General features: G+C 44.3%; 1 protein-coding gene across 4 annotated transcripts in view; it reads left to right on the top strand.

Annotated features, from left to right (window-relative positions):
• The first annotated feature begins 381 nt into the window (after positions 1–381).
• The window catches only part of CD2AP (CD2 associated protein), a 38641-nt gene continuing 12102 nt past the window's right edge, over positions 382–26920 (top strand). Inside the window, exons 1-11 of one of the 4 annotated variants that reach the window (XM_053380289.1) lie at positions 382–519; positions 6465–6625; positions 12145–12298; positions 14168–14268; positions 16824–16944; positions 17311–17498; positions 19184–19292; positions 20733–20827; positions 23641–23745; positions 24361–24397; positions 24978–25040. In XM_053380289.1, coding sequence (XP_053236264.1) covers positions 516–519; positions 6465–6625; positions 12145–12298; positions 14168–14268; positions 16824–16944; positions 17311–17498; positions 19184–19292; positions 20733–20827; positions 23641–23745; positions 24361–24397; positions 24978–25040 — 1138 coding nt within the window. In that variant the 5' untranslated portion in view covers positions 382–515. The remainder of the gene's footprint in view (positions 520–6464; positions 6626–12144; positions 12299–14167; positions 14269–16823; positions 16945–17310; positions 17499–19183; positions 19293–20732; positions 20828–23640; positions 23746–24360; positions 24398–24977; positions 25041–26920) is intronic. The other 3 variants (XM_053380288.1, XM_053380287.1, XM_053380290.1) reach the window with 3 other exon arrangements.

Raw genomic sequence — 26920 nt, 5'->3', positions numbered from 1 at the left:
TTGGAATCATTTATCCCTCACAAACTACTGTATTAGTTTATTGTCTCCAAGTTCAAACATTTCATATGAAGTAACACTTCCAGTCTTTGCATATGTGCCTTTAATAAGTTACTGCGTGAAGAGCAAAGAGGAGGACACATTTGGCGACTCCTACTTCTACCTGGCTCGCTGATGCCAATGAAGACGAGGACCTGGGGCCTCTCGGCGGGGGGGGGGTCCCCTTTCGTGGTGCTGTTCCCCCTCCCTCGGCCTGGCGGCCCCCGCCGAGCCCCCTCCCGGCCCGTCTCCGGCGCGGCCTGGCCCGGCGGGTCGGGGGCGGCGCCGGCCGGGCGAGGAGGCGGCGCCCAGGAGGGCGGAGGCGGCGGCGGGGCCTGCCGGGCTTCCCTCCCTCGCTTCCTGGCGGCGGCCAATCTGGCCTCGCGACCCGCCGCGTCCGGCCTGAGCGGTGTCGGGCACCGGGCGAGGGGCTCCGAGCGGCGCGGCGCGCTGCCTCCGCCCGGCCGGGTCCGCGCAGCATGGGTAAGGGGCGTCCCTGAGGCGGCGGGGAGGGAGGGGGCCTCATGGAAATGGCGGGTCCTGCTCCCCCCGCCCCCGCTCCGCCTTCCCTTCCTCACCAGGGACTGGCGGCGTGAGAGAGAGGGCAGCTTGCCTCGCCTTCCGGGCACAAGGGGGGGGGAGGGCTCCCCTCCCGCGGTTGCTGCTGCCGCCAAAGGGGCTTCACAGCCCCCCTCCCGCATTCCGAGCCGGAGGGGTCGCCCCACCTGGGAAGCGGGAGGGGCTTCCTCCGAAGCGGGAAGCGAGTGGCCGGGCTCGGCGGTCCCTTTGCAGCCTCTCCTCCTCCTCCTCCTCCTCCATTTTGGAAGGAGGCAAAAGGCTTTATCCTTCATCCCAGAGATGGGCGCCCATTGCTCGGGGCCGGGAAAGCCGCCTGCGCCTCCCGTGCTGCTTCCCGGCCCTCCTGCCAGGTACTTCTTCCGAGCCTGATTCTGGCGCCGCCTTGCTGTGCAAAAGGCCTCTGGTTGTCAAGCAGCCCCCAGACTTGAAGAATATTCTGCGTGCTCCTCTGACCTCCCGCTTTGCTTTCAGATGAAAGTTTCAGGCAAAGTTGCTGCAGCCTGTGGGGGAGTTAAAGGATGGTTTGGTTTTCTCTGTCGAGTATAAGGGCCGCTGTCTCTCAACAGTTCCCTTTAAGATTAAATTGGAATTACAAGGGGCAGTTGGGAAATTTCATGTAACCTGATCCTGTGTACGATTTAGAAGTCAATAATTGCTTATCCAGAGGAACCTAATTCTAAACAAATGTTTGTGTTTGTTGAATGTCTTGATGGTTTTGGAAATAAACCCACAAAAAGATACCAGCAAAGCCTGAATCCCCCTGAACATACTGAGGAACAGCACGCTTGCAAAATGATGCATGTTTTCAAAATTGTAAAAGGGAGAGGATATTCATGTGAAAGAAGAACACCTGTGGACAGAGTAGCGTTGGAGGCTAGCTAGGAAAGAATTCATTGAGAGTAGAAAAATTTAATGAGAAACTAATGACATGCAGTTCTTTGGAGAAGACATTTGGGAGGTGGCAGTGGAAGTTACAGAAGGCTACATTTCAAAAAGCAACTTTCTATAGTTATTGAAAATAATAAAATCCACGTAACAAATGCCATGTAGTAACTGGAGGAAGTCCCCAATGGCTTGTTTTTACTCTTTAATTACCACTTGCTTTAAACGTGGCTCAACAGTGATTCTGGCTTCTTTTATATGGAAATAATATACAGTATATGTTGTGTATTGTAATGTTGCTTGATAAAACTTGATTATTTTTCTTCCTTGGGAAGAGGATGTTGTTGCTGATGGGCTTTGCTCTACATTTGACCACCTCTAAATTGGAAAGTACTGAAGCAAAGCCCAAGATTCCAGCATATGCTGTCAGTGATCACATAGTGTAGCAAAAGAAGCACTGTGTGCCTAACTTCTTAGTAAGAAGGAAAAGTTTTTCTTTGAAGTTTGTCTGTCTCCATGTTACACCTTTCTCTTTGTTCAGAGGTAAATTTGTTGTCCGTTACCTCTTGCATAATTTTAATTACCTTTGTTTCCTGCTAACTGGGCAGTTTTCAAAGATGAAAAGACCTGATTTGCATGTCTTGCTAAACCCTGGTTTAACAAGATGAGGAGGAGGAGGAGGAAGCTGACAAGAGCCTCAGGCTTCCATGTTCTGCTATCTTCATCCCGCACAGCTTGGTAGAAGGACTTGGGAAGCTTTTTTCCTAAGTCCCTGAATCACATGTGACTGTTCAGCCATCACTTCCTTCTGCCTGCGAGGCCAAAAAAGGTTAACCGCCCTTGATTTAGTGTGACAGGTGAACTAGGCTAGAAGTTCTGATTCAGAAATTCTTGCATATTATAAATGCTTGTATCTTCTCTACCAAACAGATGTTTAGGACAGCCTACCTACCCAAAGGTGCACTGATTTCTGCTGTGATACAGTGGTACCTCGGGTTAAGTACTTAATTTGTTCCGGAGGTCTGTTCTTAACCTGAAACTGTTCTTAACCTCAAGCACCACTTTAGCTAATGGGGCCTCCTGCTGCCGCTGCATGATTTCTGTTCTCATCCTGAAGCAAAGTCCTTAACCTGAGGTACTATTTCTGGGTTAGTGGAGTCTGTAACCTGAAGCGTATGTAACCTGAAACATATGTAACCCGAGGTACCACTGTACTGGGATGAGGTGGGGAAGGAATTTCCTGTGTGTTACAAAGTATGTTTTGCTATAGTCACATGCCTAGACACATCAGAATGCTTCTAACATTCTGTGAATATGTAATGAGTAGGAAACATCTTTAAAACATACTTATCTCATCTACTCCACAATAGTCTTGTGCAAAATTGAGTAAAGGTTTCCTTTGATTATCCTAATTTAAAGTCATCCTTTTATAACCATTTGGGCACAAAGTAAAGTTTAAAATGCAGTATGTGTGTATGTATGTGTTATACGTATACATATTGTGTAACATCTCTAAATCTTTTCCACTAGTCTAAAGTGGTTGAATGTTACTTCGTAAGTTGGAGAGAGAAATAAGCAAGTAGCAGCCGGGGGGGGGGGGCGTGTAGTGGTGGCAAAGCAGCTTGCCAAGTTCAGCTCATAAATTTATTGTTCTAGCCAAAAGCCATGACAAACTTGTATTAGGCAATAGTCTTAATAAAATAATGCAGAACGTAATCCTTATTTCCCTTGTGCATATAATGAAATAAAAACTTTTGACCACTATTAATAATTCATATTTTTATCTCCAAAAGTTACTGAAATGTAAATTGCTGTGCTTGAACTGTTAGCCAGAAGCCTTTTTTCCATTTTATTCTTTAAAAAAAGGCCTGTTGCTGAAATGGGAAATGCTGGCATATGTAGAAAATGCTTGTGGTGGTGTGGGTGACGCTATATCAGTCTATTTATAGCCAGAGAGGAGGAAAAACAGCAGACACACAAAAATGGCTAAAATTAACTCTTGATTATTGACTTGCTTTTAACCTTCAGGTCTAAATCTGTGACTTTAAAAAAACAAGCAAACTAAAATAACAACAAAACATGTCTTCTGGACTTGCACCCTAATCCTATGTAAATAAAGATTACCATATATACTTGAGTATAAGCCAACCTGAATATAAGCCGAGGCACTTAATTTTAGCACAAAAAACTGGGAAAACTTACTGACTTGAGTATAAGCTGGTTCACCACACCACAGGCCTGGTGGCGGCGGCGGCAGGAAGAACAAGCAGCCCGAAACGGCTCCTTTCGGGCCGCTCATCCTGCCGCCGCCCGCCTCACTCGAGTATAAGACGAGGGGGACCTTTTCAGCATAAAAAATCTGCTGAAAAAGTTGGCTTATACTCGAGTATATATGGTACTTCCCTGTGATTATGCACAGGATTGTCACCTAAATTCTTCATTGTGGCCTTTGTGTGGCCACACCAGAACAAAGCAATATTTGGAAGGGAGCTACAAACCTCTGGGTACAAGAGGCCTCCTGCCCCCCCACCCCGAAAGTGCACAAGACTCAAGGGGCAGGAATTACTATCTTCCCATTAAGTTCCCTTCTGGCCACCACAAGAGCACTATTGTCAAGTTATTTCCCCATCCAGAGAGCTCATCCTCCCTTTTACTGCCCTGTCCTTTACCTCTTTTGCTTTCTCTTTTCTTTTGTTTGGTTCTTTTCTTTCTTGAGTGCACTTTATTCTATCTCCCCCCCCCCTTTTCTTTCTTTCTTTTGCTGCTTTATTGGCCTGAGGGCCTACTGGAGGGCTAGCACCCTGCCTTGGGTGAACAGGAATGTTACTTATTCTGTCTCCCTCCGGAGCATGTTGGATTCCTATTCCCATCGTCCAGTGTTTACTAAGCAGTCCTGCATCGGTGATGTGTGTGTGTGTTTTTTTGGGGGGGGGGAATTGTTAGTCGTTAATCAGTTGATAAGTGATTTATTTTGTTTTGTATTGACTTGCCTGCCAGTGCTAAAAAAACTCTGGTCTGCTTATTTGGGTGTCTGTTTTCCCAGGTTAGGAGGACTGAAGCTTTGATAAGAGCAATTGCTTCAGTCCGGGAGCTTCTATAGGAACTGGGGCTCTCAGTTGGGTTCTGATCCCAGCAAGCATTACTGTGTGCTTTCCCGTACTCCTGAGGAGCCCCATGCACAGCTGGTGGACACTTTGCCAGCGGCTTTGAAGCTCTTGCCTGGCTCTTAGTCTCCTCTTCTCCTCATCAGATAGACATATCTGATGGCTCCTTGGAATGAAGACTGTGGCCATGGTGGATATCTGCTGGAGGGCACAGCTCCTCATCTGAGGAAACCTCGGGTCTGCACAGGGTTCAGCGCTAACACTGGGTGCCAGGGTGGCTTCCTCAGGTGGCAGTAGCTTTGATGGGCCTAAAAGGGATAGAGATTGGAAGGGCAAAGGCAGGTTCAGGAATGGTGTGGGTTGGAAATCAAACCCTTGCATGGACAGATGTAGGCAAAGCCACACACTTCACAATCTTGAATATCAACTTAGTTACCCTCTCATTTGAGCCTCTTTCTTGTAACTTACATCCTTGGTATGTTGCTGCTCTTTGGTTTTGTGAGTGTTATGAGTATTAAAGCAGTTTGTAAAAACACATGTAGCAGGAAACCCCCCCCCCCCAATCATTCAGTTTGTACAAACTTCACTCACACACTACATACGCTACGCTTCTGTTATAAATTCATAGAAAATCAACCATACATCAGATTTGCACTGTTCCACTTTTATTTTACTCCATGAAGGAAGGACTACAAAATGGAAGGTTTTATACAGGGCAGCCATAATCCCTTCAGCATACCAGCACATCCACAGGAGCCCTGCCCAGTTGCTATGCCAACCCTGATGGTCCTAGACAGAAGACCATCAAGATCACAAAGAACTTCCATATGGGAGTGGATTCAGCACAGACTGGAACAAAGGACAATAATCAGCTCTTCCCTCTGGGGGCAGGAAACTGCAAACTCCCCTCTGTCACCTGGAAAGTACTCATGGGGAGGGGGAAAGGGGGAACCAGCCAGGTGACAGGACACTCAGGTTACCACCAAATCTCCTCCCTCAACCCCTCCTTTCTGTGATGTATGCATGATGTTTCTGGGGGTGGGCTTGATCTACAGGATGGGAATTTCAAAAGTCTTTATAAGACCTTGCACACCATTTTTTTGGGTGTCTTTCCTCTCTCCTGCAAGTGAGGGGAGCACCCTGTTGCAACAGTTCAATAAAGGCCAAACCTACAGGCTGCTGTTTTGCTCCAAGTTATCCTGGTTGGTGTCTTTGTTTTGTCCAAGGGAGCCCTCGGATTTTTCCGTTAACACACACACAAGTAGGGCTTGTACTTCCATGTGCCTGAATTACATACAGTACGTTTCCGAGCACAATTTAAAGTTTTGGTGCTGACCTTTAAAGCCCTAAACTGCCTCAGTTCAGTATAACTGAAGGAGCGTCTCCACCCCCATCGTTCAGCCCGGACACTGAGGTCCAGTTCTGAGGGCTGCGAGAAGTGAGGTTACAGGGAACCAGGCAGAGGGCCTTCTCGGTAGTGGCACCTGCCCTGTGGAACGCCCTCCCACCAGATGTCAAGGAAATAAACAACTATCTGACTTTTAGAAGACATCTGAAGGCAGCCCTGTTTAGGGAAGTTTTTTAATGTTTGAAGTTTTATTGAGAGCCTGGATAGCTCAGTTGGTTAGACCATGGTGCTGATAACACCAAGGTTGCAGGTTCGATCCCTGTATGGACCAGCTGCATATTCCTGCATTGCAGGGGGTTGGACTAGATGATCCTCAGGGTCCCTTCCAACTCTACAGTGCTATGATTCTGTTTAATATTCTGTTGGCAGCTGCCCAGCGTGGCTGGGGAGCCCCAGCCTGATGGGTGGGCTATAAATAAATTATTATTATTATTATTGACTCTTCTCCCTCCTAGTTGAGTATGTTGTGGAGTATGACTATGATGCAGTGCATGATGACGAGCTAACTATTCGAGTTGGAGAAATCATAAGGAATGTGGCAAAACTAGAAGAAGAAGGATGGCTTCAAGGAGAGCTCAGTGGGCGAAGAGGCATGTTTCCTGACAACTTTGTTAAGGCAAGTTCATCGCAATTCTTCACTATAACAGTTGTGCAACTTCAAACATTAAATCATACCTGTACTACTTGACATTAAGCTTGGAGATCAGAACTATTTCAGTAATGATACAGCTGAAATTCTAGAGTGGTGTGTGAAAACCTTTGTAGGAAGAAAGACCTTGATTAGTTCTAGAAATTGGCTGGGAATATTCTGAAGAGTTGTAAATTTAAGGCTGTGATTTGTTTTCTTTCATATTGCAGCTTACTATTCGACTTTCCCTATTTATATTTTATGGCATTTTCTTCTTAAGGTTGCAACTTGCAAAAGCTCTGAATTGGAACCCATTCTATTCTTTAATGCCAGTTGTATTCCTCGCTGCAACTGACATAACAAATGTGCAAGGAAAAAGTTACTAGGTTCATGCATATTGCATCACAGTGGGCCAAACTTGACATTACGGGTGACTGATGAAAATTGTATCCCTCCATCTAGTTACCCCTTTCTCAGCCTTTATGTCTGATTTAGCTTGTACCAATATAATGACTTCAAGATGGTGTACTAGATGCAGTTGGATGGAAAATGGATAGTGTGCAGAGTCATTTATGTTTGGTACCTCACTAGTGGCTTTTGGTCCAGAAATGGGTTTGGGTCTTGTCTTCCTCACTGCTCCATTTGAATGGGTCTTCTCTCTGCACAGAAGCTTGTACAGAGTGGTTTGGGAGCTAAAGTTCAAAGACTATCTGAATGAATATCTGTGGCCAAGATATTTCTCAATCAATGCAGAGATTCTTCTGCACTGTATAGAAGTTTTCATCCTTCTTGAATATTTACCTGCTTTGTTGTTTGCAACCACCATCTGACATTCTGCAATTTGGATTGTATGAGTTACTTGTTATTTTGCCTAACATAATGACTCCTTGAAATCTCATAATATAATATAAATTTAAAAGGAGAAACAGCTGGTGGTGAAATGGGATGGAGAAGATTCTGATCCCCTGGATATCATGACTTGAGTGTGGTGAAAAGAGCTGTTAAAACAGAATTGGAGAATTGGATCTGGCCAAGTGGCCAGATCCTGATCTCTTCCACCCCTTGTGGGCCAGATGAGCAGGTGGGCAGCCAGTCACTTGACACGGCCATGATGTCAGATGATGTGACCTTTTGGCGGGTCCTGACAATTGCTGGGACTTCAAAGCACCATGCAAAGAGCCTTCCTGGGTGCTTTGAAGCACCACCTGCCAGCTGATTGTTAGTGCTTCAAAGAGCTGAGCAGGGCTCTTTGCAAGGAGCAAGAGGCTTGCAAAGGGCCCTGCTCCATAATGTGCAAGCCCCTTCAAGGATTGCACAGCTGATGTCAACTAGCTCCCTTTTACTGCCAGTCAGCTGATGGGCAGTAAGAGCAAGCCTCTTTTACCCAAGCACAAACAGGAGCTCAATTTAAGGTTCCTGATTCTACACTAGTATGATGGGGGAGGTGGTATAGTTTGGGGAAACAAAACTGGAAGCTAGATTGGGACTGCTGGTGGGGCCTCATCAGGCCCATGGGCTGATGTTTCTCCATCCCTAAGCTAAAGGATTCGAAATAAGGAAACAAAGCCAAACTTCCACATTTTCAGGATGTATGTAGAATATTTTTCATCAGGGCTGAAGGGCACAATTTCTCAACAGCAGGATGACATGCTTGATGTCCTATTCTGAGTAATGAAATGCTGTTGATGTTGTTGCACTGAAACAAATTGCCTGCCAAGTATTAGGAATGTAATGGATTCAGAAGGGGAATGGACTTCAGAATACCCTCAGCAATTCTACAGTACAGGTACCTTAACCTACACTTTAAAAAATCTTGCTTTCACATTTGGTACTACTGTATTTTAAAACTTGAATTTCTAGAGCTGTTGTTGGCCTGTCAGAATGAGAGTGTAAGTTACCTCAGCTGCCAGGTGAGGTGATGTTAAATAATGAACTTAGCAGCAGTGGGCTTTCTTTGTTCTCCCAAAAGCTTCGTTTAGCTCAGGGGTGAGGAACCTTCAGCTCGCATGCCCCTTGTGCCCCTTCAGGCTTCTCCACGTTTGTCCGCTGAGGCCATTTCAGGCAAGCCACACCTACCTGCCCTACACCTGCCATCATACAGGTGAGGATGGGGCTTACCCAAAACCTGCTTTGTGCGGCTCCCAAAGTGCCTGGCAACCAGCTGTTTGTCAGGAGCCTTTGAAGCGCTGCACAAAGCTGGGACCCAGTTTCAAGGGGCATCCCTCTCTTTTGCACCAGCTGATTGTGCGCCTGAGCCCAGTGCCAAGCAGCCACACTCCCCCTTTGCACTGACTGAAGGGAGAGTGATCCTGCTTAGCACTGGATCCCCACTTTGGCAGTGCTTCAACTCAGCAGGGTCACTCTCCCTTAGCATCAGCAGATGGGCAGTGTTCGAAATTCCCAGGAAGCCTTTTGATGTGCTGAGGAGGGACCCTTTCCATTGTGGTATGATTTGCATAAGCAAGCTGTGAATGTGGTTAAATGGATTGCTTCTCTCTTGGCGAAACCTCCCCTTAAATCGAGAACTTTGCAGGTAGCAACTGAAGTCAGTCTTTCAGGGTGAGACACCTTGTGGCTGGCAAGTTTTACTTGTAAGGCTTTCATGAGCTGGTTGATTATTGAAGGGGCTTCTCATGGTGATCTTGCTTTTCAAGAGTGCAAGGGCCTCTTTTCTTGCATTTTCCTTCATTTCTTCTCATAATTATATTTTTGTTGGCTTGCCAGGAAGAATAATGGTTTGCCCCCTTTATTTGAATTCTGCTGCATCATTTTGCTTTTTAGGCGTGCAGGCTGAGCATGGGGTGGGGAGAGAAGACTGGAAATTACAACAAAAAGAGGGTTTTTGCCGGGGGGGGGATGCCCTACCTGTGCATTCTGAAGTTTGATTTTGTGTATCTGATGGCGTATTTGGTGTGGAGAGAAGAGTGTAAGTGGAATAAATATTCTTATATCTTGAAATAGATAACAAAACCATTCTGGGTTTTGGTCCTGCCCACTTGTGACCGTGAGTGAGATTTACTGAATGTGTGTTGTCTGCTTTTTGAACTCAAGTCTGCAGCACAAGACAGAGCATCTTAAGATCTAGCCCTTCCTGGAGATGCTGGGGGTTTAACCTTCTGCACTCAAAGCAGCTGCTCTGCCACAGAGCTACAGTTTGCAAAGGAAGAGCATTTCAGAGAGGCTAAAGCGTACCCTATAAAACTGCCTTTCACTGACTCTGACCATTAGAACGTCAATCCAGTTCTAACTGGGTGTTAGAAACAAGCCAACTTGAAGCCCTAGCATGTTCCCCTCCCCCACCCCAGCATTTCATTTCCAGATTGAAACTGACTAGTCCCCCTGCCCCCCCCCCCACCAGCATTTTCAGATTACCATTATTGCCCTGCTTCCTCCTGCAGCAAGAAGGTTCACATAAGCAGGAGTTTCACCTTGGAATTTCCTGAGTGCCACATGCTGTACACATGGTTTTATCGTGAGTACTTCTGGAGAAAGCAGCTTTTGGACTCCTGGGAGTTCAGCCCTGTAAAACTGCCACTTTTTACTCACAAGGTGAACATCTGAAGAGCAGTACCTATTCTGATTTCTCAATCACTGCCAAGATTACGTACAGCATACATACATCATTTTAGGTATTTGTAAGCTGTCTTCCCATAGTCTAAACCATGCTCAAGGAGGCTTAAAAAATTACAAATACAACAAAAGTCACCATTAAAATAAAGCATCAAAAAGTACACAGCCAAATTGAACCATTTCCACACAAATCATAATAAGATCTAAAATACAGATACAAAAAAATAACTGCAAAACAGCAACAATCCCCCCCCAAAAAAACCACTTCTAACCCAAGACCCAGTGCAAGATTACTGGCCTGTACTCCTTCCACTATCAGGCAGCAACACAGAGTATGTTTCTGTCTGCATAACATCATTCTTTGTAAACTATGGATTATATTCCTATTTCTGCCCCTCCAGCAACATCTCTGTGGTCCCTCAGGTAATCCAGAAGCTACTGTAGGCCTGGAAGACCCAGTCCAGCCTCCAGAGCAGATTTTGGGGGCTGTGAGAAGAAGTCCTGTTGAGCGAATGGAGACCTTTTCTGCTCACGCAGGAACAGCATTGGATTCAACTTGCAACCTTTATCTTTCCAGTAAATAGGTCATGAACACCCCACCATTTGTTCTTTCTGCTAGTACTCTTAAAAATATTTATTTTGACTTTGTGAAGCAGTTTATCAAGCAAATGAATCTTTTGCATAAATATTTCTGATATTAATATTGCAGACTGAACTGTTACTTTGATTATCTGTTCAAGGCACTTAGGCAAATGAAAGAGCTTTTTATTTATTTATTTTAAAACTTCTTAATTTTTAATTGTTTGTGCTCATGAGCTGTGATTGGAGCTCCAGTTCACTGCTGGAGAAAAGGTTGGTGATCTCCTTGTGCAGCAGCAGCTGCTGCTACAAACATGGTATGAACCAGGAAGCTTGCTAGTTGATACTTGAACTTTGGCCAGAGCAAGAACTTGGCTTGAAACTTGGTTCAAAATACACAATACGCACAGACATACCTGGGTGTGTTCAAGCAAATATGTCTTTAGAACCAGTAAGTTCATTTTTCCCTTGTTAAAAGCAGTGATATAGTATGAGAATCACAACCTTTTGTGAGTAGTGGGTTGAACCTGGTCAAACTGTTATTGTACTCTGATTTTTTAAAAACAATTAAGCTGAATGTTTAATTTCATGACCTAGTCTGATGTAATGTCTGTAAATTATGTGAAGTTTCCTAGGTTTACATAACTGCCTAGTTTAGTTCAATTTTATTATGCTTGGATTCAGATGCTGCTTTTAATTTTTTGGCAAGTTGTTAATAATTTTTTTCGTGAACTCATGAAGATGCAGCTCATCTGCATTTACATACTGGGGAGTGGAGCTCCTCACAGTGTTCCTGCTTTGTTCAGGAAGCTTGCACTGGGTTTTTTGGTACAATTTTGCTTTGGTGCTGTCTTCTAAAGTGAAAATACAAATAGACTCTGGTTGTTGGTTATTTCCTTAACTCTTGCGCCTAATGTGACAGTTGCTGTAAGGAAAAACTTTACTTCTCTACTTTTATCGTCAGTGGTAAGTTCTTAAATGTGGCATTGCCTTTGTCAATCCTTTAAAGTGTTTTCAAATCAAATCTCTCCTATATTTGTTATGGCAAAGCAAATCTTAGATAACTCTGAGTTTATATAGAGGTTTAAATAAATGGTTTGGACCAGGAATGACCCTTTTCTGGTACATTATGAGGAATGGTTGAAGGAGCCGGGTATGTTGGCCTGGAAAAGAGGAGGCTGAGAGGAGATATGAGAGACATCTTCAGATATCTACAGGGCTGTTCCATGGAGGAGGAAGCAAGCTGTCTGAGGCTTCCCTTCCTTCAGTGCAGGGCTATAGCTTGTTATGAATATTTTAGGCTCCTGTAGTCAATCTCTCTTCTCACCCCACTGCCCCCCTGTTCTTATCTTTACTAGGAAGTTAAGAAAGAGACGGACTCTCAGAATGATGATTTGCCAGTCAAGAAGGAAAGGCATGGAAATGTTGCCAACCTTGTTCAGCGCATGAGCACTTACGGGCTTCCAGCAGGAGGATTCCTGCCCACTTCCCAGTCTAAAAGCTTCAAGAGGAGTATGTAATCATTTCCTTGATAGCCAAATAAATCTCTTGTTAAGTGGTGATATCATTGGGGTACTCTCAGATCATGTGCAAATAGGTCTTGCAGGTTGTTTTCCTAAATTATTTCAGAAAAAATAATAATGCAAGCATGTTTAATATATGATAACATTGTCACTCCACTGGCAGGTATTATACTGCCCTCCCAAACCATTATAATTCAAATACTGTCATACTTTTCTTATTCACATGTTGACATGTTTTCTACATTTATTTTTTGAATTCAGCTGGTGGAAGAAGTTGAGATCTGATCACAAATTCTAACAGCCATGCCCCACTGCTGTTAGAATGTACAGTTACTACAGGAAAATCCTTTTGTACGTGCTGGTAGTTAGATAATCATTAACAGGATCCTGGTAAATGGGCTCCTAGCCTGATACAGCAGTCTCTTCTTACATTCTAGACTCCAGTCATTTTCCATCTGCTTGGCAGCACCCAGCAAGGGTATCTGCTTTTTCCATCATGTTTTCTATTGAACCGTTAGCAGAACTCTTCCATGCCACTCCTTCTGCTCTTAAGTGTGTGTGGTGCCGTGAGAATAGTCCTTAAGAGATCTTCAGCAAGTTTCCCAAATGTCTCTACAAATATCCCTTCAAATATCTGCATTTGGCCTGTATTAGTGCTGATATCAGGAGGTATTTCTCGACATTGTTCTGAAATGCCTTCCTCCGGAGCCTAAAGAGGTATGCCTCATGGCTAGAGGATAATGATGATGCACAAATATGGCTCACTGAATGGATGCATCTTCAAATGACATACAACTTTGCAATAAGAGGGTAGGAAATGTCCCCTTGGGCAGTATGTTTGTGCAAATCCTTAGAGGGATCCCAAACAAACATGTTTGTAGGCACACTTTTAGAAGATCATGAACTTGTTTCATTCCATTTTCAACAGATACATGGATTATGCTCTACATCGTGGAGCCTTGTAACCAGATAATACGTGCTGCAAGTATCTGCCTGTTCATGTGGATTTACTCAGTTTCTGTTGAAACTGCTGTCTGCTAACTCATCTTTAATGATTTTAAGGACACCCATTTCTGAAAATATTTATGTGTTTTGCTAATAAACCAACACATAACACTTCCTGTATTTGCACTTGAATAGCTGCAGTTAGGAACCATTGTTCACACGCAGCTTCAGCAAGTGCAATGATAAGTATAATTTCTTTTACAGATCTGTTTAATTTTGGTTCCAAATGCAAGTCAGGACACAATTGATTGAATGAGTTCTGTGTTCCTTTCATTGTTAAATGCCCCATCAATTTCAAGATGTCTCCTAGCCACCATCTTGAATTGAGAGTCCCTTGCAATTCTCAACAGTTTTTCATGTTTAGAAATGAGTAATGAAACTAAAATGAACACCTGTGCTACGTTTCAGCATTCACAAATGAATTTCAAACTGATCCACACAAAAATTGCTTGTTCTGGGCAACCAGAAAGAAGGCATGTGTATAGGATAATTTCCAGAGGGTGTCGCTACAAGGAAGAGTTTACAAGCACCTGCTTCCTGCTTTTAACTAACTGGTTTATCATTGCATGCAAAAAGAACAATTCATCCTTTGGGGACATAATGACAAATCACCGTTAGTTTAGGACAGGAACCTTAAGGCTTGCCGTTGCTTGTTCACTTAACATTCAGCCGCCATGGTGTACATATAGACCACAAAGCCATAAACAATATGTTAGGCTTTAAGCTGCCATGAGAGTCCTTGATCATTCTATAAGAATGCATATCTTAATGACTTAATTCCAAAATGTAACATATAAAATTGTTTTTAAAGGTAAACTTCACTTTGAGTTAATTTGTTTCTCACTTTCAACAGAATCAAAAAAGCGGCAATGTAAAGTTCTTTTTGAGTATATTCCTCAGAATGAAGATGAGTTGGAGCTCAAGCTTGGAGATATTATAGACGTTAATGAAGAGGTAAGCCATTTTACAGAATTATGGGGGATAAAATGAAAGTTGTTTCTCACAGAAAGAAATAACTATCCACATAAACATTGGGAAATTAACCAAATGGGATAGTCAGAATGAAGATGTCGACAGTTGAAGATAACCTAGAAATAGATACTTAGAAATTAGAGGATTAGAGTATTTTGGAAGTATGTAGTATGCATAGTGAAATAATGAGGAAGCTAGATTTGATAGGAGGATGTGAAGCTGCCTATTTTATAAAACAAATAGACTTGACTGAGAAGGTGGTAAGGGGGTTCTGTCTTAAATGCATTTCGGGATATAAAACGTCATGGGAAAATAATGGAAATAACTTGCTTAGTGTTCAATCATGACAGATTCCAAGTACTTGGCAAAATGCAGGAAGCACTTGTAATCTGTTTAGAATCACCAGATTGGATAATTCCATTTCTACATCCTCAGGAAGATAAATTGGAACCCTGCAAAAAACCTCAGGCTTATCTATTTTATTTATTTAAGACATTTATATACTGCTTGATTATTCATATTTTTAAGCAGTTTGCATAAAAACAATTCACAGAAAATCACACACACAAACTTACCATGAAAATGAACACTAGCTTAAACTTCCTGCTGGAACAATACAACCTTAGTTGTGTGCTTGAAGTTCAGCAATGAAAGTCCTTGTTTAATCTTAGTAGAGAGGGAGAGGCACAGGCTTGGGGCCTCTGCATGGAATATGCAGCTTCTAGTAGCTCCAGGGTCACCCTCCCCCCATGCAAACAAGAGCCCCTGCTCCAGTTCAAGGCCCATTCAGAGTAGGATAAGCACCCTGCGAGGGCCATAGCCTGGAGGCAGGGCCCGGGGAGAGCCTCCAGGCCCAGAGAGAGCAGCCTGGAGGACCACGTCTGGTCGTGGGCCTGAAATTCCCCAGCACCTGGCTGTTTGCTTCCCCCATACAAGTTGTGGCAAGGTATTGCTGGAACAATTCTGGTGTAACGTGAAAGGAGGGACAGGGGACGGGTTTGGTGTTTGTTAGTTGCAGTATCCAGCTTGGAAAGGGTGAAAGTGGAGACTCCTTCCCGCCAGGACAAAGCAAGTTCCTGCTCCCCTTGCTAGCCATTCCTTGGCCTCAGGCCTTATCTCACTTCTAAGTACTTTGAGGTAGGAGTTGCCAGTGCGGTGCCCACCAGCTGTGGTTGAACTCCAGTTCCCATCCTTCCGGATACCTGGGCCATACTGGCTGGGGCTGATGCAAGCTGGAATCCAACACTTGACGGCCCCATGTTGGTGGACAAGAGACACTCTAGTCTATCACGTTAAAAAGCTTACAAAACTTCAGCCTTAGCTTTTGGAACTGCCTTTACAGGTGAGTTGATCATGATGACCCATCTGAGCAGTTTTATACATCTCTCTCTCCGTGTTCTGATTTCAACTTGGCCACCACAAAATTAGCTTCTTTGCCTCAGAGGAAGTTCATTTTCTGTCCCTCACTCCCTTAGACCAACCACTGCCCCCGAATTAGAATGTAACTGTGATGCGCCTGATTATTTGATATCTGACTTAAAATGTAGAACAGGACATTTGTTACTTACTTACCATGAGGATTCCTTCTGGTTAGGTGCATGGATGTATCCAAGATTATATTCTGCTCTCAGGCGCTGGCACAAAACAACTTGAAATGGGCCTTTGATGCTACTCTTTAGCACAGGGGTCAGTACTTTTTTAGGAGGGGGCCAGTTCACTGTCCCTCAGACCTTGTGGTGGAGGGGGGCTTCTCTCTGTCCCCCGGCCCCTCCCCCCTTGCTTTCCTGCCTCCTCCGCTGCTCTGCCTGCGCTTTGGCGACAGTGGCGGCGCCTCTCCTTTTCGGGCCAGCTTTCCCTGGCGTGGGGCCAGAAGGCGCGCCAAGCTCCAGCCAAAGCCCCGCAACACCCGTCACGATGCCCACAGCGCGGACAGGGATGGGGAGGTCGGCGGGTGGGTGGTGAGTCTGAGCCGCGCCTCAGCGCGAGGGCGGCAGGCTTCAGATTGGCTGGCACCAATCAAAGCCCAGCTCCCCCGATGCCCGGAAAAAAAATGCCCCAAAAATGGCGCAGCCTGAACAATCACGCTGATCCAAGCAGCGATTCCAGGACCATCCGCAGGCCAAATCCAGAGGGTTATTGGGCCGGATCTGGCCCGCGGGCCTTAGTTTGCCAACCCCTGCTTTAGCCCATTCACGAGGGCTGCATGTGGTTCGCCCTGCTAAGGCTCTTTCTCTTTTTCTCTCCTCTCTGCATTCTGTCTCAAGCTTGGTCGTGGGGCAGAACTGATGGCAGAATCTGCAGTGGAGAAAGCTAGACTACTTTATTTGCTGCCTTCCTAAGCAAGTGCAGGATATTAAGCCATTGTTGAATACCAAGGCAGGAGAAACCCTCGCTGTGAGCAACCTGTGTTCTGTTTGATCCCCCAGTGCTAATATTGGATACATATTATCCAATATTGAATTCCTGACGGTCTTCTTTAATTGGCATATTACAAAAGCTGTGAGTTAATTTTCCCTTTGTGATCATCCTTTCTACAGGTGGAAGAAGGCTGGTGGAGCGGAACACTAAATGGCAAATTAGGACTATTTCCTTCTAATTTTGTAAAAGAGCTGGAGGTCATAGATGACGGAGAAACCCATGAAGACCCGGATGATGCAGGTAGTGCGTCTTCTGTTTGCAGACAGTTATATGGTAGGAGAAGAGGGCAGCAGCTCCAATCTTCACTTGTGCAAAATGGGTCAGTGATAAAAACAGTATTTTAATAGACTAAAGGAAAAAGGTCTGCTATTTTCTGAGGAAATGGTTGCTTGGTATATGTAGCAATTTCTGCAAGATTTTTTTGCTGTTGTAATGTGTGAAGGTGTCAACCGTCAACTGTAATTCTATTTTAGTTCAAAAATTTAAACCAAGTTAAAACAAAAAGTAAAACTTGAAACAAGTCCTAGAAGCAGGCTGTCACATATGTATTAAGACATTTTCCTCCTTAACACTGCTTGTTAACTATTTTCACACATTTCCACACAGAGCCTGTTTTTCCTGACCCGCTCTCACCTGTAACCCCACCAGGGAATATTACTGAGTCTGGGCCTGCACTGATAGCACAGCCAAAGAAAATCCGAGGAGTTGGGTTTGGAGATATTTTTAAAGAAGGTTCTGTGAAGCTTAAGACAAGATCACCCAGTAATGATTCAGAAGAGAAGAAGCAAGAGAAGGTATTTTATTTTCCATGTGTAATTTGTGATGGCATCTTTTCCAAAACAGCAACATTAGTTACTACTCAGCATCTTAAGCGTCTATTAGCATTGTAACTTATTTGCTGAAGATTTTTATTCTATTGAAGAGTTGCTGCTTCACAGACAACCTTCTGCAACACTTACTGTTGGCGACTTTTATGTAGAGCAGTGGCAGGCACAGAATTGTTAAATTGCACAGTATCCCACTTTTTGCATTGGGAGAGGAACATCCTTAGTTTCTAGTCTTTGATCGTTACAGGGAGAAGTTTGAAAATGTGACAGTTTAAAAAAATCTGAAGTTGGGATGCCATTCAACTAGTCACGGCCAAATGTTCTCAGATATTACATGAAATGAAAAATGCCCTTCTGTAGGTGGCAGAGCAGCCTTCCGTTTGAATGGCGCTGTTGTGTCCACTGATAGTCAAGGTAAGAGTCAGGGTAGGGAGTCGCGTCTGTGGTCCTCTAAGTGTGCCTGTTGAAACACGTTTGGATAAAATCAGTTCCTGCTGTAGCTGTGCTTTTCTCAAGGCAGTTTTGGGTGGGCACTTGCCGCATTAGAAGCTGTTGTTTCTCTGCTATACACGTATCACAATGGGCAGATTCACCTCGGGAAGTATATTGGTCAGTAACCTGCCAGGCTTACTTTTGAAAGAGAAAGTGCAGTCTTTCCATATGCCCAGAATTCCTTGGTAGTAAAGCAGTTTTTGTATGTATGATTTCTGATGTGGTAAGTGTAGGTGCAAAGCTGCCTTGAGAAGACCCCCTCACATAGCTGAGGTTTGCTCTCTCTCCCCTGTGGGTGTTTCATCATCCCATTCTGGTAGTATAGAGGTTTCTCCTGCTCTGCTATTTGACAGTGAATGGAGAGCTGTCTGTTCTGCATGATTCTCTATATGCGACGCTTACCTTGGTTCTGGTGCTGCCGCCTGTCATTCGCCAATGCTGCTGTTCCCTCTGGGAATGCTGAAGCCTCATCATAGACCTTGGCAGCTCTTAAGGATAGAGAGTGCACCATTAGAACACAGACCAAGCTGGAGGAAGCACATTCGTGTGCTCCATTTGGAGAGGATTAATTCTTAAACTAGCAGCCATAGAAATATAAATGCAAATCCAGATAGCTTGGCACAGAAAGCAGGTACAAATTGTGTAAATGTCTGCATATTACCTTTAAGGAACACTGCTTTGATTCCTGTACAGTGGTACCTTGAGTTACAAACGCCTCAGGTTACAAACGCTTCAGATTACAAACTCCGCTAACCTGGTAGAGTTACCTCGAGTTGAGAACTTTGCCCCAGGATGAGAACAAAAATCATGTGCCAGTGGCACAGCGGCAGCAATAGGCCCCATTAGCGAAAGCACATCTCTAGTTAAGAACAGTTTCAGGTTAAGAACGGACCTCCAGAACAAATTAAGTTGGTAACTAGAGGTACCACTGTAGTAGCATTTTAGTTGGCAGGTGACTGTTTCCAAGTCAGAAACATTGCTACTGTTCCTAAACTTAAGTAATAATTTTCCAAACCAGAATAAAATTCTTGCCATATGTATTACATTATAATGCTTGTTCTACAACTTGTTGTTCATATGGCCAGGAGCTTTAATTGCAAATTCAAGTATATTTGGCTCTTGCCTAGGGACCGTTTTTAACCTTCACATTTCTTGTGTAGCCATTATTTACTCATCCATCTGGACCAAAAGTAACCCAATTTCCTGGTGCAACGAAAACAGAAATTGCAACTGAGGTAGCAAAAACAGAAACAGAAAGCAAACAGAAAGGTATTGTTTTATATTTTCATATTGTTTTGTGATCTTCATGTTAAATCTTTAAAATAGAAGCCATTATTGAAGGGTTTGCTGTTAAGGCTGTGCAAAACTTCAGCAAGCCAGTGTTTTTCTCAAACGCTTCCACAAATTCCTCATTTGACGGATGAATAGGAATAGCTCCCTGTCCGGCTGTTAGTCTACCTCTCTGTCCCTTTACTACCAGCATGATAATGTAGCCCCTCCAACCCCAGGCTCTGTGGGAGGCTTTCTCCCAGCCTGCCAAACTTGATCGCGGGAGGCTTCTCTCAGCTTATAGTTTAGCATTCTGCCTCTTTCGTCACCCCTTCCCTCAAGACGCTGCTTTCCTGTTGCCATATTAATCCCCCATCTGTCAGCCACCCACTGCTATTTTTCTAGAAAAAGAGGTGTTGGGACTCCCTTGTTCTCTTAGAATGACAATGGTGCCCACCTGAGAGGTGCCGGAACTGAGTTCCAGTGAGTTCCCACTGAAAAAAAGCCCTGCAGCTGCCCACCTTCTTGGGCCCCATACACCATGGTCTCCATACCAATTTGGCAGGGGTGGAGTAAAGCTTATGGGTGACAGAAAAATACCCACACACAAACACAGCATTTCTGCTTTATGAGGGTTTCAAGGACAGAGAATATTGCAAGACAATGTATGCAAGCACATGGTAGGTACCGTATTTTTTGCTCTATAAGACTCACTTTTCCCCTCCTAAAAAGTAAGGGGAAATGTGTGTGCGTCTTATGGAGTGAATGCAGGCTGCGCAGCTATCCCAGAAGCCAGAACAGCAAGAGGGATCACTGCTTTCGCTGCGCAGCGATCCCTGTTGCTGTTCTGGCTTCTGGGGTTCAGAATATTTTTTTTCTTGTTTTCCTCCTCCAAAAACTAGGTGCATCTTGTGGTCTGGTGTGTCTTATAGAGCGAAAAATACGGTGTATAAAATCCACATGTTGCATCTTTGTATATCCTCCTTGTTCTCTTTCTTATCCTTTTAGCTCACTTCCTCTATCCTTCTCTTTCTCTTTATGACTCAGAATTTGAAGCCACAGCTGACTATATTTTCCTTGCTGCTCTTCTGCTACCAGTGGACTCCCCCCCCCCCGCCGCCGCCAACTCCAGCTCACCAATCCTTGCTCCCTCCCACTGCTATTTGCCCATCTAACTAGTCTTGTGGGCACATCCCTGATGTTCTGAGGAACCACCAACACATTGTTGCCAGCTAAATGTTAAACAGTGGTCTTGTTCTGGGCAATTACATGTTGGATTTTAAAAGTACATTTGTGTTCAATTACTGTAAATTCAGCATATTTTACTAGCTATTTTGTTGCCATCCATCTCCCCAATGTCCTACTGGTGAGCTTTAAACACTGGCATTCATGCAACAGGAGTGCACTGGGCACGCATAATATTTATACTTCTTTTTTCAGCTAAGGAATATTGCAAGACCTCATTTGCCTATGAAGGTACTAATGAGGATGAACTTAGTTTTAAAGAAGGTGATATTATTCAAATAATAAGCAAGGTAAGACATTCATCCATGTTCCTTTTCTGTTAGTTCTAGGCATGCCAAAGTGAAGTTTCAAATGTTTTTGGATGTTGTCCAGTAAAATTAAGTTTTGAATGCTTAAACTAACAAACTAACAAATAAGTATATTCAGTATTGGACTATTCTTGGTTCATATGTTTTATAAGAGACGCGGGTGGCGCTGTGGGTAAAAGCCTCAGCGCCTAGGACTTACCGATCGAAAGGTCAGCGGTTCGAATCCCCGCGGCGGGGTGCGCTCCCGTCGCTCGGTCCCAGCACCTGCCAACCTAGCAGTTCGAAAGCACCCCTGGGTGCAAGTAGATAAATAGGGACCACTTACTAGCGGGAAGGTAAACGGCGTTCCGTGTGCTGCGCTGGCTCGCCAAATGCAGCTTGTCACGCTGGCCACGTGACCCGGAAGTGTCTGCGGACAGCGCTGGCTCCCGGCCTATAGAGTGAGATGAGCGCACAACCCTAGAGTCTGTCAAGACTGGCCCGTACGGGCAGGGGTACCTTTACCTTTATGATTAAGACTTCTGTACATCTGAATTGGAGCCTCCCTATATAATTAACCTTTATAATATATATTTTTTGATTGCTTGGACATACAGCTTGTGGTGATGATGATGATCATTCATTAATTGATCTATTAGACTTGTTTGCCATGATATGCATATGTAAGCATTCACGTAAATGCTTGTAAGCATATGCATAAATATGCACTCATATGACAATTTGTGCATCAGTTACTGAAGCCCCAGTTTCTTTAAAGGAAGTGATAATTGCTCGTGGAGAAATGTAATCTGGACCCAGAGGATGTCAACAATCCTATGCCAGTGACTAACATTCCCTTCCTGAGTAAGTGACTGGCCACCTCCAGTCACTCCTGGATGAGACTGTTTTTCTAGAATCATTTCAGTTGAGTTTTAGTATGGTTTTGGAACAGAAACTGCCTTGGCCGCCCTGTGGGATGGCCTCTGCCAAGAGAGGGATGGTGAGTAAGACCCTGTAGATTCTCTTGAACCTCTCAGTGACTTTCAGTACCATTAGCCATGGTATCCTTCTGGAGGTTTGGAGTAGGAGGCACTGCTTAGCTGTGGTTCCACTTCTGATTGTATGGCTGATTGCAGAAGGTGGTGCTGTTGGAACGTTGATCGGCCCCTTGGCCTTTATGCTATGGGGCCCTGGGGGATCTGGTTCTCCCCCCGCCCCTCATGCTGTTTAACCCTCTGGGAGAGGTCATCTGGGGATTTGGTCTGAGGTGTCACCACTATGTGGATGACACCCAGCTTTATCTCTCTTTTTCATCAGATGCAGGTGAGGTGGTAGATGACCTGAATCGGTGCTTGGGTGCCGTAAAGGACTGAGGGTGAACAAACTGAGATTCAATCCAAACGAGATGGAGGTACTATTGGTGGGTGGGTCATCCACCCAGGTGAATGGTATTCAGCCCATTCTGGATGGGCTTGCACTCCCCCTGAAGAATTAGGTCCACTGTCTAGAGGTGCTTATTGATCCAGCATTGTTGTTAGAGGCTCAAGTGGCCTCTCGTAGATAGAGATCTTTTTATCAGCTTTTCTCGCTAATATACCAGCTGCAACCACAGCCAGATGGAAATAGCTTGGGCGCTATGATCACATTTCCTTTAGAGTGTGGGACTGCCTTCAAGAATGGTCTGGAAGCTGTTGTTGGTCCAGAATAGGACCACAAGGTTTTTAACAGACAGGGTGGTTGAGCCTGTTTTGCCGGCCTATTTCTGGGCCCAATTTAAAGTACAGTGGTGCCTCGCAAGACGAAATTAATTCGTTCCGCAAGTTTTTTCTTCTTGAGAGTTTTTCGTCTTGCGAAGCACGGTTTCCCATAGGAATGCATTGAAAATCAATTAATGCGTTCCTATGGAGACCGCTTGCCAGGCTGGCGGTGCGGAGAAGGGCTTTTCTCCCCACCGCAAGCCTTCAGGACAGGTACGGGAACAGAGGGGAAGGCGCGCAGCGCTTCTCCTCTGTTCCCGGGGCTTGCGGTGGGAGGAGGGTTTTTCCTCCCCACCGCCAACATTCAGAACAGCATTCTGAATGTTGGCAGTGGGAAGGAAAACCCTCCTCCCACCGCAAGTCTTCAGGACAGCCATCCGAAGGCTGGCGCGGGGAGAAGGTCTCTCCGCCCCACCGCCAGCCTTCGGAGGAGCCTTCCGAAGCCTGGCGGCGGGAGGAGGTCTCTCCGCCCCACCGCCAGCCTTCGGAGGAGGTCCGAGGACAGTGGGGAAGACGCGCTGCGCTTCCCCGCTGTCCCGGAGATTTCCCTATGGGCTTTCGTCTTGCGAAGGAAGCCCATAGGGAAATTCGTTTTGCGAAGCGCCTCCAAAATGGAAAACCCTTTCGTCTAGCGGGTTTTCCGTCTTGCGAGGCGTTCGTCTTGCGGGGCACCACTGTACTGTTGTTTACGCTTTAATAGCTTGGGACCAGGTTACCTGGGAGATTGCCTTCTCCTCCGTATACGCTTGCCTGAACCTCTAGATCCTATTCAGAGTCCCTGCTTTGTATGTTTCAACCAAATGAGGTTGAGGCAGGTACACAGCAGACTTGGCAGTGAAAGGCCGGCTGTGGGTGCCAGGCTTTCTTAGTCGCTCAGGCTTTTTAAACAGCTGTTGTTTTAAAGAAACAAAATCTGGGCTCTCATTGTGTAAGTTGCATTTATTTTGAAAACTGAGCAGTAAATTATATTTTCCTCCAAACTATGTGTTTTCTGGGGGGGAAAATACATATTCTACAACTTTTAAAATTGTTTTTACAAAGAACTGTTTGTTGTTCTAGGATACTGGAGAGGCTGGGTGGTGGAAAGGCGAGCTTGGTGGAAAAGAAGGAGTTTTTCCAGACAACTTCGCAGTTCAGATTTATGAATCAGATAAAGATTTTCCTGTAAGTTCTCACTATCATTTTATAGAAATCATGTACCCCTACTTCAAGGCAGAAATAGAACAAATACTGAACATATTTAGCTCATTAGTCATTTTTACTCTTTAGGCCTCATTATTACCATATTTTTCGCCCTATAAGACGTACTTTTTACCCTCCAAAAATGAAGGGGAAATGTGTGTGCATCCTATGGGGCGAATGCAGGCTTTCGCTGAAGCCTGGAGAGCGAGAGGAGTCGGGCTTCCCCCGCCCCAGCCCCGCGCCTGGGGGGGGGAATTCTTTATCCCCCTCCCAAAAAAAAAACAAGGTGCGCCCTATGGGGCAAAAAATACGGTAATTTCTTTTAAAATTACTTTTTAGTCATAGCACTTAAGTTACAGAAATATATGCAACTCTTGAAAATTTTATAATACCTGTGGCATTTTACAGACTAGTAATGGCACAGTTTGTCCCTGGGTACATCCAGTAAACCAGAGGTGTCCTTAATCCGTGCAGCTAACCTACAGCAAAGCAAATGGACTTGCTGGATACACCTGGGGACCATTGTCTAAGTCAGCATATAGCATTCAGCATTATAATTGACCCTCAGTGGTGATTGATATCATGTTCCCTTTGCAGAAGCCAAAGAAGCCACCACCTCCTGCAAAAGGTCCAGGTATGCAAACCAAGATTTTATCTCTTTAACTTTTGACTAAAAGAAGAAGAATTGATTTGGGGCTGGTAGACTGTTCTATTGGAGGGAGATACACAAGTTTGTTTTTAAAGCCCTGCCTTTTAGTTTAAAATAGTGCTCAAGGTGGTCCAACATTAAAATATACTTAAACACAGTTGACCAGTATTAAAGATCATAGGGGAGATCTTGCTACGGCTGAGATTGTATGAGTTCTTAACTCGCAATGTGTACGTAAGCATAAACACAGGGTGTTACATGAGTTGCTTTCGTGTGATACCTTGAATGTTATGTATCCAACATTTTCCTACTGTTCCCTTTGTAGCAATGCATATAATAGTATAAAGGGTTTTCCATGACCATGTCATGGAATTATTTCAATTTTTTTTTTTTACAAGGACTGTGGACTTAACACACATTTTGAAATACTTGTACTTTCTTGTGTTGCCTGCCATTTTTGTATAAACTTAAAAACTATAAGGATTCTGATTCTCCCTTCCTCCCTCCCCCTCCCCAAAAAAGAAAAAAACATAGTTCCTAAGTTAATTATTGGCTTTGCATTCAGGTTTAAAGCCAGAATTTCTGATGGCAGAGAAGAAGTTTCCTCTTCCTAAGAATGAAGAAAAAGGTAAAGGCCAGTTTGATCCCTGATCACATCAAGACAATAAATGACTGACACAGTAGTTTATAAATTTATTTTTTTAAAATGTACATGGGCAGTGTCTCTGAACCTGCCATGCCTGACAATTTCTCTGTAGTTGACTACTACTCTACACTCCCCAAGAAACCTTCCCTCTTCATCCACAGGGCTCTCTGACAGGGAAACCTTCGCTGCATCTTTGCCAATTCTTAACATTTGGTGCTTCCGCCGCCTGCATGGGCTTCCCCCTCACTAGGGCCTCGTAAAACATGCCATTCTGTCTTCATGCTCCTCTGTCACTCCTCTCTCAACCATCTCAAGGGCCTGCCAACTGCAGAAGCAACACCAGGACAAGTTTGCTCTGCTGGTTTATCCAGTTCAGAGCTAGGAAGACCGGTAATCCAGTGTAGTTTATTTTCCCCTTCTGGCACATGCTCACTGTTTCTCTCACCCCCCACCCCCTTTTAATGCTTCTCTTGAATAAAGTTCTTAATTGAATTCTGGGCTATCTATCAGTCAAAGGAGATGCAATCAAGTAGGATTTTAATTTATAGCATGCCAAGTTTATTTTATATTGAGACTTTGTGCTACAGAGGTCTGAGAGTTTTATGGAATTACTTTACACTACTCTATTTAAACATTTATAGTCTGCCACTCTGCTAAAAAATGCTCACAGTGGTGTACAATTAAAGGTTAATTACTAAAACTGGAATAAGCCAATTCTAAAACCAGTCTTAAGAGAAGATGTGAGCCCTTAGGGCAACAGTGGGGAGTCTGCAGGTCTAGTAAGCCCTGCCATGTGTTTTGGGCAAACCGCCCCCACGTGCCAATCATCTAACATTAGAATAGGGCAGAGAGAGCGGGGGGGGGGCAGATAGATGCCTCTTTTTTGTGGTGATACAGTTGCTATTTGCCATACCAACCTTAGCTCCATTGGACTGTAGCTCCCAGAAGGTGGAGCAAGTTCTCTTTGAGACCTCAGACTTAGCCTGGCAACTGTGGGATTACAGTATTAGCTACAAGGGCATGCAGTAGTCTTTATTGTTTGATGCTTGTACAATTTTTAAATGTTTCTCCTTATTTTATTTTTCATCATGGTGTGGTGTTCTACTGCTTTGTTTGTTACCCTGGGCTCCTTTGGGAGGAAGGGCAGGATAGTAACTCAGGGCTCCGCATATGTCAAGACTGACAAATGGTGGACTTATGAAAACATAGCATCAAAGCATTATGTGAACAAACACTTAAGAACCTTGAGCTGGCATGTTCCCCCTTCACACAGGTTCTGTACTTCAAATGTATTTTTTGGTGGCAATATATTGTCTGATGTTCATGTAAACAAAGAAACTATGGTCAAAACAAAAAAAAATTCCTTCCAGTAGCACCTTAAAGACCAACTAAGTTAGTTCTTGGTATGAGCTTTCGTGTGCATGCACACTTCTTCAGATACACTTGAAACAGAAGTTGCCAGATCCCTCTATCCCTTATAGAGGGATCTGGCAACTTCTGTTTCAAGTGTATCTGAAGAAGTGTGCATGCACACGAAAGCTCATACCAAGAACTAACTTAGTTGGTCTTTAAGGTGCTACTGGAAGGAAAATTTTTTTGTTTTGACTATGGCAGACCAACACGGCTACCTTTCTGTAAAACTATGGGTTGTTCTTGCTCTGCAAGCCAGCTTGTAAACTGAACCTTGGAGAGATTTCAACAGCGTGTAGAAGTTACAAGATTCCACCCTCTTATTTTGGGCACTTAGCAAATTGATTTGTTCTTTCCTAGCAGGTGAGTATCCAAAGCAGCTAGGGAGACCCAAGAGCTTTTAGAACTACAAAACTCAGGTTTTCGAAATTTAGAGAAATTGCCTATAAAGC

The sequence above is a fragment of the Podarcis raffonei genome, chromosome 3 (genome assembly GCF_027172205.1).
Source record: "Podarcis raffonei isolate rPodRaf1 chromosome 3, rPodRaf1.pri, whole genome shotgun sequence".
NCBI classification, from domain to species: Eukaryota; Metazoa; Chordata; class Lepidosauria; order Squamata; family Lacertidae; genus Podarcis; species Podarcis raffonei.
Note: the sequence above shows the minus strand (reverse complement) of the source record. Positions and strands in the feature narration are given on the sequence as shown.